At 32.4% G+C, this 13,103-nt stretch overlaps 1 protein-coding gene across 1 annotated transcript in view; it reads left to right on the top strand.

Annotated features, from left to right (window-relative positions):
* The first annotated feature begins 1,397 nt into the window (after positions 1 to 1,397).
* The window catches only part of nAChRalpha6 (nicotinic acetylcholine receptor alpha6), a 28,029-nt gene continuing 16,323 nt past the window's right edge, over positions 1,398 to 13,103 (top strand). Inside the window, exons 1-5 of the mRNA XM_089595259.1 lie at positions 1,398 to 2,010; positions 4,375 to 4,514; positions 5,187 to 5,231; positions 6,514 to 6,623; positions 10,954 to 11,134. Coding sequence (XP_089451385.1) covers positions 1,803 to 2,010; positions 4,375 to 4,514; positions 5,187 to 5,231; positions 6,514 to 6,623; positions 10,954 to 11,134 — 684 coding nt within the window. The 5' untranslated portion in view covers positions 1,398 to 1,802. The remainder of the gene's footprint in view (positions 2,011 to 4,374; positions 4,515 to 5,186; positions 5,232 to 6,513; positions 6,624 to 10,953; positions 11,135 to 13,103) is intronic.

Below are 13,103 nucleotides of genomic sequence, written 5' to 3' on the forward strand. Positions count from 1 at the left end.
TCGTCAGACACAAAAATCTCTATCATGAACATCGGTTCGGATCAGTGCACTCGATACACGCGTGTACAGCAGAACGTGGATTTACGTGGATTTTATCGTGTCTCTATATTGTTTCGGGGGGGAGGAGGAGGGGAAAAATGTGTCATTCCGAGGGAGAATGATTACCCGCGTGGAGATTAAAGTAAAGTGCGGGCTGTAAGCTCCGGAAGTGGGAAAATATTGCCTTAAACCCGCGCGTCATTGAAATACTTGTGCGGGGGGAGGAAAAAAAATTGAAATACCTTAACTTGATATCGATTTTTTTTTTCTTTTTTTTTTTTTTTAAGTAACAGAATGAACGAGAAAAGAGAGGGTGGCAGGGTTTAAAGTGTGCAAACACACACGTACAACATGCACAAAGATAGGTATACACGAAGTATAAAGGGAATAGGGAGAGAAACGCGTGATAAACGCGTGCGCATCGCGGGTGAAGGAAGGGGCGATCCCACTACGGCGATTCCTACTCCTGTGGCGGACGGCTCCGCTCGGTGGTGGCATGGAACTGACGAGTTCACCGTTGTTGCGAAATTTCGGATATTTATGCCAACGGGTTGTTTTACCCCCCACCCCGTGTTTTTTTTTTTAACTCAATGATCAGGTTATACCCCTCGAGATGATTGACCACGTATACGGAAAATTTACCCATGTGGGGGTGTCAAAAATGATGTGTTTGATTTTTAACTACTTGAAGTAATTTGAAGGGTTGCACAAATCGTGGCATATGGTAACTCGAGAATTTTTCACGAAAAATATAGCGTAAAGCAAGAGAAGTTTGACAAAAAATAATGCAGTCGATGGGATGACAATGTAACTGGTTGAAAAAAAAAAAAAAAAAAAAAAAAAAAAAAAAAAAAAAAAAAAGAAAGAAAGAAAGAAAATAGTAACCCAAAACCCAATTGGGTAATCCTATCGGTAAAAGCGCCGAACGTGTTTGCCCCAATAAACAAACCATTTGGCCCAAACGATACGAAAAACTAATATCCATCTCAATCAAACTCTGTTACAGATATATATATAAAATATCATAAAGCGCAAAGAGAGGAAAAAAAAAAAAAAAAAAAAAAAAAAACACAGGAAGCAAGAGGGATGTTACGAGGAAATATTTACGAGGGAATGCGCGCGCCTTGACAAATATCCACAAGGAAGCAGCAGAGAAGGAGGAGGAGGAGGGAGAAAGAACGCAGCATCCGACGATCCTCGGAGGGATATATATATATATACACACACGCGAAAGAGGCTATTCCGATAGTACGCCGGTGGAGTAGCCCCAGTGCCACAGTAGCCGCGACGAGAGCCAGGGAAAGATAAAAGAGAGAAAAGTGAGAGCGAAAAACGGGAAAGAAGAAGGAGAAAAAAAAAAAATAAAAGACGAGGGGGGTGGTTATGATGGCCAAGAAGAGAGGCTCCGCTGCCAAGGAGCACATGGCACTTTGAGCTACTTCGGGCCACCCCCTCGCTTGTACACAAGTACACACAGCCTCTCTTATCGATAACAACCAAATGTAAACAGTTAAAAGTGCCATTTGTGACTCATTTTTGCTCATTTTTTCTTTTTCTTTTTCTTTTTTTTTTTGTCGATCGTATACGTATACTCGGTCATCCGTGAAGTAACAACTGAAAACTGTAACAGTATCCGGTTACGTGGTTGATTATGGGTGCTAGTGTCGATCAAGGTGCTCTGTTGCAATAGCAATTAGGGACGCGGGTTAAGGTGGGGTGGCGCGTGGGATACGAATGTGAGGTGTGCACGCGAGACTTGTAAAATGAGTCTGCAAACAGCATGGCCGCTTCTATCGCAACAGTATGAATTTCGATCACAAGAGAATCACCATCAGCAGCAGCATCATCATCATCGACAACAGCGAAAACAACTTATAAAAACGCAACAACCAACGAGACGCATAAATTATCGATCATGCTTGCTGTTCACTATTATTTATATCGTCATGCTCGTCACTTTTTTACCACAAGGTGAGTTTCATTTTTTTTTTTTTTTTTTTTTTTTACTAAATTGATGTAGTTTTTTTTTTTCTTTTGTCGCATTTTATAATAACGTATAAAAAAATTTTTGTTCCGGTGGATTAGTTTTTTTTTGTGTGTATTTTGTGGTTCTCAATCTAAATCATTAGTCAGAGTTAACGCGTTGGGTGTAAATTACACATATAAAAAAAAAAAAAAAAAAAGACCAAACTCATTAATTCTAACTAAAGGTTTTGAGAGCCGTAGTAATTTATCCATGGAAAAAAAAATTGCTTTTTTTGCGGGGCAGTGCAATTAATCAAATAGATATTCGGTGTTTAGTTGCAACGTCACAAAGTTATGGATCCTTTAAAAAAAATGCTTGATCAGTAAAAAACAGATGAAAATCTCATTAAATTGTTTTAAAAAAGGACAAAACTCGTTAATTCCAACTGAAAGTTCCCAGAGCCATAGTAATGAGTCCTTAAAAACAAAAAGTTGTTTTTTTTTGTGGGGCAGTGTAATTAATCAAGTAATGTCGCAACGTCACAAAATTATGGATCCTCCCCCAAAAAAACGCTAGATCAGTAAAAATAGATGAAAATCTCATTAAATTGTTAATTAAAAAAAAAAAACAAGCGGTACTCTCCGGCACTTGGGCGTAATAATACCCTTCCTTCCGAGCACAAACACACCGCGTACTTGTTTGAACTTTACCTTGGACCCAGCTTCTATTATACAAAAAGAATCAAAGGCAAAAAAAAAAAGGCAAAAGACAGTGACAATAAAGGCCAGTCACAAGTGGACGCGTACGCGCTACTTTTTTTTTTTTTTTTGTCTTATAATTAGGCCCGCCAGCTATACGTGCCCCTTTGGCTCTACTCTTCGGACAATTTTTCCTAGCAAATTAGCAAGTGGATTTTCGACGTTGTCCCCACAATATACGTATACATTCACACGCTGTGTGAAATTTATGTGTACCTCGTGTATATAGCAGCCGTTCTTGGGACTTATTCAGTTATACGAGCAGCCTTTTCTTCCACTGGAGACCTCGTGTGGGTCAAGACCTATATTTTCTCTTTGTTCGTTTGTTTTTTTTTTTTTTTTTTCCTCCAAGAAGGTAAGAGAAACGCACTTAAATCCTCAAACATTGAATACTGCGGCGCAATGAATTTTCAAAGAAAGAAAGAAAGAAAAAAAAAACACAGTAAATATACATGATAAGCCAACGCATCGACGGGCAGTCACGTCCCGTATATAGTCCGGGTAAAATTAAAATTTCCACGTGTCCCTTTCGTAAATGTCCATTCCACACCGGATGAAGTGTTCGTTTTTTTTTTCCATCAGCGCTCGCGTTCGATAAAATAATCTGCGAAGCACGTGTTGTTTTTTAAACGCGTTACCCGGTGTATGTGTATAAATATATATATATGCGCGGTGTCCGAAAAGACTCGGGAAATTGAAATAATAAGCCGAGGGTTGTCTTCCCGTTGCCATGGCAACCGTCCAGGGACGAAACGCTTGTGGACAAATCATACGTTCGCCGGACCACCCGTTTTCCTCCTCGTCTTGGCCGATGATTCGGGCTTTTATCGCGTACGCGATTTCGATTGCGTTTCCCTTTGTGCGCCTCGTGAACGCGTAATTTTTGTAACAACAAACAACGAAATCTGAAGCTTAAGTAAAATGACTGTCGGAGGGCAAAAAAAAAAAAAAAAAGGGAGAGAGAAATGAGGGGGGCGTTTGACAAGCGTACCAATTTCCAATCATTCAACGCCGTCTCTCTTTTTTCCCCTTTTTGGCCAGATATAAAGGAGAGAGAGAGAGAGAGCGAAAAAGCTTTTTCACCCCTTCCCCCCCATGCGCGACTCTTGAACCTTTCGCACAAAAGCTCTTCCTTCTTTTCTGTTTCGGCATCTCTCTCTCTCTTTCCTGCACACGTACTTTTCATTCGAATTTTCCTTTCACCCCCCCCCCTTCGGGTAACCCTTTGTTTGTCGCAAAGTAGCGCTTACGCGACTTAATTACCGCCGAAATACTTAGTATTTCTAGTGTTTTTTTCTTTCTACAGTATAAGAGTAATTTCTTATTTCTCATCGAGTTCTCCCTCCTTCTTTCGTGGCTTTTTAAGAAAATAGAAATATGAACGACCCTTGGGACATGAAGCAAAGTAGTTTTTTTTTTTTTTTTTTTTTTTTTTTATTTTAGAGGGTGTCCAATGTTCTTTTTTTTGTACTGTTTCAAAGGAACTGTTAAAATAAATACTGACTTTTTTCGCTGATTAATTAGACTCGGTTCACAACAGTAATTCACGTGTTTAGATTTTTCTTTTTTCTTAGTTTTTTGTACGTAAAAAACGTATTTTTCGATCCTCAGATACTCAAGGCGGAGCCTACGAAAGAGCGTTATTAAACAAATTATTGGCAAATTACAACACGTTAGAACGACCGGTCGAAAACGAAAGCGAACCTTTGCAAGTAAAATTTGGTATAACGCTTCAACAAATCATCGATGTAGTAAGTATTTATCACACCATCTGTTTATTCTTATTGTTGTAATGATATTATTGAGAATAATGATAATAATAATAACAATAATATGATATCATTTGTGACATTTAAAATAATGCACTATTTGCATTTTAAGTATGGAATATTGCTATAGTGATAATACTAATTATAATGATAATAATAGTAATATATAATATTTTTTGAGACATTTTTAATAATATATTAATAATAACATTATAATAATTATTAAGAATATATTACGGTTATTTGATATTAAAATAAATATGTTTTGATTGATCGTAATTTTTTAATTTACACTGATAGGAATAACAGTAATGGTTATCATTATTATTATTATTATGTATAAAAAATATATTCAACACATTTATTACCTTGAATTAACGACAAAACTGCAATACTATGCAGCTAAATTTGGGAAAATATTTTAAACAGCCACTACTGTATTTTTAAAATTTGATCAATCGTTAAATATAAATTAATTTTTTTATATTATATTAAATCGCTGTAACCACGTAAAAATTCCATACTAATTTTTTTCAGTTGCTTTTGGAATTTTTTAATACACGATACGTTTAAAATCATACGTCCGTTCAATCGATTGTCAATTTAAAAATGTTAATTCACCAAAATCTTAACAAAATGTTATTCAATTTTCAGGACGAAAAGAATCAAATACTAACAACGAATGCTTGGTTGAAACTGGTAAGAGAAACGATATTAGAAATTCCTCAATGTGGATGTTTTGTTGTCGTTGATCACCTTTGCCGTTATCGAAGTAAAAAAAAAAGCTTTGTTTTCACGTCACTACATTTTTTTATCTCCCCAAAATAGTCGGGGAAAAAAAAAAAAATACATTTTCAAGTTTTGGACTATAAGAATTTATTTTCAAAATTCCAAAAATCGTTGAGAAAGGACGCAACGATGACGTTTATCTTTTATTTAATTTTTTTTTTTCTCAAAATTCTTCCTCCTGTATGGCTCTTGAGTTCTCGCAGTGTCGAGATATCTCAAAGATATACACGAGGGGTCGTCTGCTTTCGAGTAAAGAGAGATAAAACGGTAAGATGTCCGTAGTATGCACGTGTAATGGCACAAGAGCATACACATGTATATACACGCGAGCCGCACTTGAAACTACCTTTGCCAGTTGGCTTGAAGAGGAGAAAGACACATTATGCTTTAATCCATGCCTATACCTGCGCTCCGACTCGTTACGAGCGAATTTTCATTTGTATTTTTCTTTTTCTTATTTTTTTTATTTTTTTTTTTTTTGGCAGACTATGTCCCATGCACACAATGACTGTTGGGCATAAATTATTCTAAACAAAAAATGGCAGACTCAAAGATTGTGGACATATTTTTTTGTACACAACATATCTTGCACAAAATTATGAATAAAGACCACAAAATATTTTATTAACATTTTTTCGGGCACAAAATTTGTGCCCAAATCAACGTATATTTGTGCACATCGTATAAAAATTAAATATATTGTGTATGAATAAATACTGTGCACGAAAAAATGTTAATAAAATACTTTGTGATCGTTTTTCATAAGCTTGTGCATAATATTTTGTGTGAAAAAATTCTTGTGTGCACTGGGCATAGTCTGCCCAAAAAATAATGCACAAGCTAGTGGTAAACGACCACAAATTCTTTTCATTTACATTTTTTTTTGTGCACATATTTGTGTCTAAATCAGGGCAGTTTTGTTCACAGACAGCATTTCATTTACACGAGATGTGCATAAAACGTACGTTGACTTGGGCACAAATATTGTGCGCACAAAAATATTATAGTCAAATATTTTATAGTTGTTGCGTACGAAAACTTATGCACAACCCTTGTGTGCATTGGACATGGTGTGCCATTTTTTTCAAAAAAAAAAAAAAAAAGAAAATTGTACAAAAGACAAGAAAAAACAAGGGCAGCGCGTCTTCCACCTGATCTACTGTGAAAGCAAGTTTAACGTTGTGTGTTGTAGGAATGGAACGACTACAACCTGCAGTGGAACGAGTCCGAGTTCGGTGGGGTCAAGGATTTGCGGATAACGCCGAACAAGCTCTGGAAGCCGGACGTTTTGATGTACAACAGGTAAACACTTCGAGTTCTCTGATGCGAGGAAAAAAGGAGGCAATTTAAATTCATCTTCCCACCGATGTGGCATCCTCCTTATTGGCAAAAAAAAAAAAAAGAGGACAAATGTCCGATTGGTTTGATGAATTGCCGTACTTTTAGCCTTGGTGTCTTTATTCTCTGATTATCGAAGATGCAAATGACGGCGTAATCCTAATTGGAAAATTTTACGCTCCGGAGTAAGACCAATGTATCAGTTTTTCAAGTTTGTGACAGTAACTTTAAAGAAAAAAAAAATAATAATAATAATAAAAAACTCGAGTTAAAATTACAAACAATACTTCCGAACGATTTATTGCTTTATGGACTTTAGAATGTTTCAGAATATCTCTCCACAGTACGACGTAAGGGTTGCCGAGAAGACCGACTTTATACATATTCATATCAATATTTATACATACCAAATTAAGCTCCTCAATTGTTAATTTTATTAACTAATTCTTAGTTGATTGAACCCTTTTCTTTCATTTCTTCCAAGTATGCGTACATTTGTATTGGTTAAAAAATTCAAAATGACACGAATTTCATTTTACTCCATATTGGGCATTATTTGTTAATATAATTTTATAAATTTTAATTAAATTAAATACAATCAAGTAGTTGCACAAATGTACGAATTCTTAAAAAAACATTTTACTGTATTTGATTGAATGATATAGATATTTAAATTTAAAAAATAACAAAGGGTACGTAATTTACTAACCAAATTTTGCTTTGCATTTGCAATTGTACTTAATATTATCTCTACATTATGCATGTCTTTTTTTTTTTGGCTCTTTGCTAGAAAACTATTTTCGACACAGTATTCAAAGATTATTTAAGTTATGTAAATATATGTATACATGTATCTTTACATAAATACTTGTATGATATTATATATATGACTATCCTATTCTTCTAATTTGTAAATAAACGTTAAGTACCCTTTTGAACGTAGTGACAAACCCCATCAGTAGTGACATCTTTTCTAATGAGGAATCGCTTGGTTGTTACTGTAAACCAATACGATTCGAATCAACTCAAGTATTTAAATAAGTAGTTTTTCCAGCTTTTCCAGTATATACAAGCATTTTAAGCGAAACCATGCATCAACCGAATGACTCGCTTGAGTTCTGTAGCATAATATGCGGATTACGTAGTCGAAACAAAAGTTATCATCATTTAGCCACTCAATTTTATATTTGTAAACATGCTAAATAACCACCGTATTTTTAATTTACAATTTTAATGTCGCAAAATTAACATTTATTTATTTATTTCTTTTCACATCATGAAACTACGTTGGCTAAAAGTTTCCAACTCTATAGCTGATACGAAAATTCAAAAAACTGTATGATATTTATATTACTTAAATATAACGAAACTATTGGTCAATCGTAGTTGAAAAATTGTTAAAAATTAGACTCTAATACCAGGGAATTTTACAATCATCCAGATATCTTTAAGTTTCTATTTTACATTATTTTTACAGCGTCATCACAACATTGCACTAAATTTAATTAATCTAGTCATAGTTTCTTACTTAATCGATCGTTTATATAATAATCAGGGATCATGTCGTTGATATGATTAAGAGGAAAGCATAGGATGATTATTTTTCTTTTTTCAATCGATTGAGCTATTGCTCAAGTCCTCTCACATCTACGACATTTTCCTTCCTAACCGTACAACAGCGTAAATTCCAAATCTTTGTATTTTAATTGAAATTTTAGGTTTAAAACAAAGAAATGGTTTTTTTTATCAGGTATTATTTAATTTGTTCATTTAATCATGGAAATATCCGATTCTGTGATTACTTGAATTTTAATTAAATATTAATTAGCACGCGCAACATGAATAAGAGACGTGATACCTTTTACATTTTTTTATGTAAAAAGTAAACAAATGGAATCCATTTTTTCAATTAAACAAACGATTAAATTTATAAATCTTTTATAAATTTATAAATCGATATTTGGATTTGGAATTGACGCACTTTAACCATAGAAATAATTATAAACACCATAAAAAAAAACAATGATTGATCGACGTCAGGCTACCCCGTTACTGCGTGCCACCGCAGAACTGAAGCTCGATACCCGCTCTCTTCGAACCGTACACTCTTTTTTTTTTATCATTGGTAAAAACCATTTTTTTTTTTTTTTTTTTTTTTTTTTTTTTTTTTTTTTTTTTTCAGTAAAATCTTGTATATTATAGATCACCACCTTACGAGTAAGAATCCAGTCACGTTTACACGAAAATTCCATTATAAATAACTTTTAAACATACATGCACTGGTGTACATGCAGAGAAAATCAGTGAGTGAATGTGCGAGTGAAACAAGAGATAATAAAAAAACACCAAAATCAACCCTCATAATTATTATGAGGGGGCGAAGAGAGCGGGTATTCGTGGCACAGTCGCTGAAACCCAAACCGTTAAATTATAAATGATAAAAAAATAAATTAAAAAATAAATATTGATTCTCTAAACTTTAAATTTAAAAAAAAGATATCTTGAAACTTGAATCTTTAAACTTTAACTGAACTAAACATAAATTAACTATTAAATAAATGTTGTAACTGCACATTCGAACAAATCAATAGCGTCATTTTATTTTATACAATCTTATGTTTGTTCCATCTTTTATCGATACATTTAACTCAAGAAAAATGCGAGAGCAACTCGAGGACGAAAAAAAATAAAAAATAAAAAACTTGAAAAAGATTGTGTAACAAAGGATGAATAAATTTTATTTTAGAAACTAAGGTAGTGAAATAGAGTAGAATATTCTAAAATAATGTATTTTGGAAAGATTTTGTCTGAAGAGGATTGAGAAAAATTAATAATTAAAACAAAAATTATACTTTACACTGGAAAAGTCTATACATCAAATAATCATTTTTACTGTACATTAGATCCATAAATATTTAACGCAAAATTTTCCTCAACCTTTTTCAGAAAATAATTTTACATTCAATATGTATACAATAATAATAATGATTTATTTTTAAAATTTACAAAAAATTAGACTTTTAGATCTGAACTTTATTTATAATAACCGCTAAAATATTTTTTAGGTTAAATAGACAATTAACCATTTTAAATTAATTAAAAAAAACAATAGGATGTACTCCTTGTAATTATTTTATTTCTTTTTGTTTATTATCTAGTCAAATTTATAAAAACTTTACTTAAACTACTCGTGGTGACGATGCGCATCTCACATAATTTATTTATCCTGCTATTAAATTATACCTATTATTGTTCTAAAAAATGAATATAATATTTTACTAAATGTACTGATTCAATCAGTAAGTAATCAGTTCATAAACACATGTAAATAAGCATTTTTACAAATATACTAACAGCTGTAACTGAAATCATAATTTTGAAAATACTGCTTTTAGAAATTGAAAGTCTTTAGTTTGAATTTCACCACTATGTAAATACACTATTATTTATCTCATACAAATACAATCGTTAAAATTAATTTTTAAAGACTACACAGCATTTGTGCATAAGTTACAGTATGATCGTATTTTTTTTTTTTTTTATCAAAATTCAAATAATTTGAAATTCTATCTGTGAACTGGTAGTGTACTCTTTCTCTGTTGCATATGAATTTTCAAATACTTTTACACAAATATTTAAATAAACAGTAAAAAAATTTTTAGGTTAAAACTTTTAAACAAGTCTAAAATAAAATGTACATGTATCATAGAAATAAGATATTAGATTGAATTAATATATCATACATAATTTTTACAATAACTAAATATATTAAAACTAAAATTAAATTATTTTTATACTATTCAATAGAAGATACGTATGAAGTTTCATTATGTATTATGTCATTATGAAAAAAAAATTTTATTTCAAACTGTAGTTACATTTGTTAAATTTTATTTAGTAAATACTAAAAATTTCGAGTTTAAAAAACTACACTTCATTATTTGACACAAGCGTTATATCATTCCCGTGTTCTTTAACAAAATGACCATTTTTAAACGTAATAAAATGTTTTACAAGCAATCAATTCTTTTAATTTCAAAGGAATGTGATATTAATAAAAAAAAAAAAATATATAAATACGAACAAAAGTTTTCTCTACATAGCATATTTATCTCGGGATTTTATAAAACACTAATATATCATAACTTAAAAACTAAAAAAAAAAAAAAAAAAAAAAATCAGAATATAATACAAACATGAAAAAATGAGGTCAAAATCAAAGAATATCTATTTGTAAAATTAATATCGTAGGCAAAAAAAAAGTCGTTTAACCTCTTGATAAAAATACGTATAGTGCGGAGGAGGGTTTCGACGGGACGTTCCAAACAAACGTGGTGGTCACGCATAACGGCAGTTGCCTGTACGTCCCTCCGGGCATCTTCAAGAGCACATGCAAGATAGACATCGCTTGGTTCCCCTTTGACGATCAACACTGTGAAATGAAGTTCGGATCCTGGACTTACGACGGCAATCAGGTACACACCAGATACTCTCTCCAGGACAAAATCTCTCTCTCTCTCTCTCTTTTTCCACGAACACACGATCTGCCTTCTCTATAAATCTTGTCTATCATCTTCTATTTCTAAGGACACGTAAATGTAAGCACTGAATTTTTGAGTATCTATTAGTAAACTAAAAATTAAAGAAAAAAAAAAAGAACTAAAATTTGCGTTATAAAATGTAATCAAAAGAGAGCTTTGTTTTTCGCGATCGAATTCGATACTTTGATGGATTTTTATTTTTGACAATATAGTTACAATAACGTGGAAAAAGTATAGTGCTTTAGTGTTTTTGATTTTTGGTAACTTTTTGTGTGACATGAATTTTTCTATTTTTTAATATCAGTTTTGTGACTAGCACTAGAAATACGGATATTAACAAAAAAATTTTAAATAATAATGTCTTATTTCGTGACAATGATTTTGACGAGTTTTATTACTATCTGTAAAAACCCTTATACTATTATAAATATCCATGAAAATTGGTGGCAGATATAACGATAACATATAAAATAACTTTTTCTGGGAATTTTAAATAAAATCCTGCCTACAAATATTGTTTTTTAACTAATACTTTGAGAAATTCATGATACGAATGTTAATATCTATTAACAAAAATTTTATTTTCGAATCTTAGAATAATAAAATTTTATAATTTTTCTTGAATAAGTAACGTATAGAAAAAATTCACATAAAAACGGGTTAAAGAATTCAAAAGCATACTTAAAGACATTGGGCTTCTATAACGGTATTATTAGTTAAAATTTTAGTAATTTTATAAAATCAAAGTGTATCGTTACATTATATTTAACTGCAATAATTCTGGGAAGAGTTAACATAATCAACAATAAAACGTAGAAAATCAGTATATTTTTCACAATTTATTGTAATTTTTCAACACTTACTTTTTTTTATAAGCATTAAAATTTACTAATAGTTCCAAGCTTACCGCGAGCTTTGCAGTGTTGCTTGATAAACAAAAACAAAACGTACAATTTTTTTTATACAGTACGATTAATTATTTTTTGTTTTTTTCTAATAGCAAGCAAATAATTTAGTTAGATAACGTGATAAAATATGTCAATCAAGTTGCTATTATCGGTGTATGCTTCATCGCTTATTTTTCTTCACGCCTTATTATCTTTAAGTGCGCTTTTACAAATGATACCTAAAAGCACCAATATAATGCAAATTGCTTCCGAGTTGTGACGTCTCTTTTTTCAATCACATGATGATTAGATAAAAAAAAAAAACCAGTGTCAATTTGCGATAAATTCTGGTTAAGATGCAACCAAAAAAGAAAAATTTTAAATGGTATAAAATCAAAAAAACTCCAATTTTCTTCTCCACGACGGACTTTCTTTGACACATATCTATATCCCTCAATTCAAATATACACCAAACAAATACATAGAAAAAAAATACAGTCAAAGCAGGGACCACGTGATTGTGTCTGAGCTCGGAACCACGATTTTGCATGGAGCAAAAGTCCATCGTCGTTCTACTACCGACTCGGTTGGCTCGTTATCCTTCCTTCCCCCCCCCCCCCACCACACCCCAAACCTCACTGTAATATTTATAGAAGCTATTGCTTAAGTGCATAAAAATCCAAGCGTTTCAAGGAAAACAGCAAGAAGCACGACTACTAGATATGAGCACACGATTACTAGACCTAGTACTTGTATATCTCCTCTTTTTACTTGAAACACTCTATGACCACTTGAAAAAAAAAAAAAAAACACTACCTTTATCCGAAAAATCAAATATAATTCGTTCCATCTGACGATATTCAAAAGCATCTTTCAAGCAACAGCTAAGACACCCGAAATACCGTCCCACCCTCTCCGAAGTCACGTCCACGGAGTCGTTAGCTGAGCGACGCTTCCATGCCAGCTATAAGCGAGTCCTCAATTTCCGGATGCTCTCCTAGAGCCGAGCTTGCTGG

This window comes from Copidosoma floridanum, unplaced genomic scaffold (assembly GCF_036245765.1).
Source record: "Copidosoma floridanum isolate Cflo_tuat_1 unplaced genomic scaffold, Cflo_Japanese_pri ptg000025l, whole genome shotgun sequence".
Lineage (NCBI taxonomy): Eukaryota > Metazoa > Arthropoda > Insecta > Hymenoptera > Encyrtidae > Copidosoma > Copidosoma floridanum.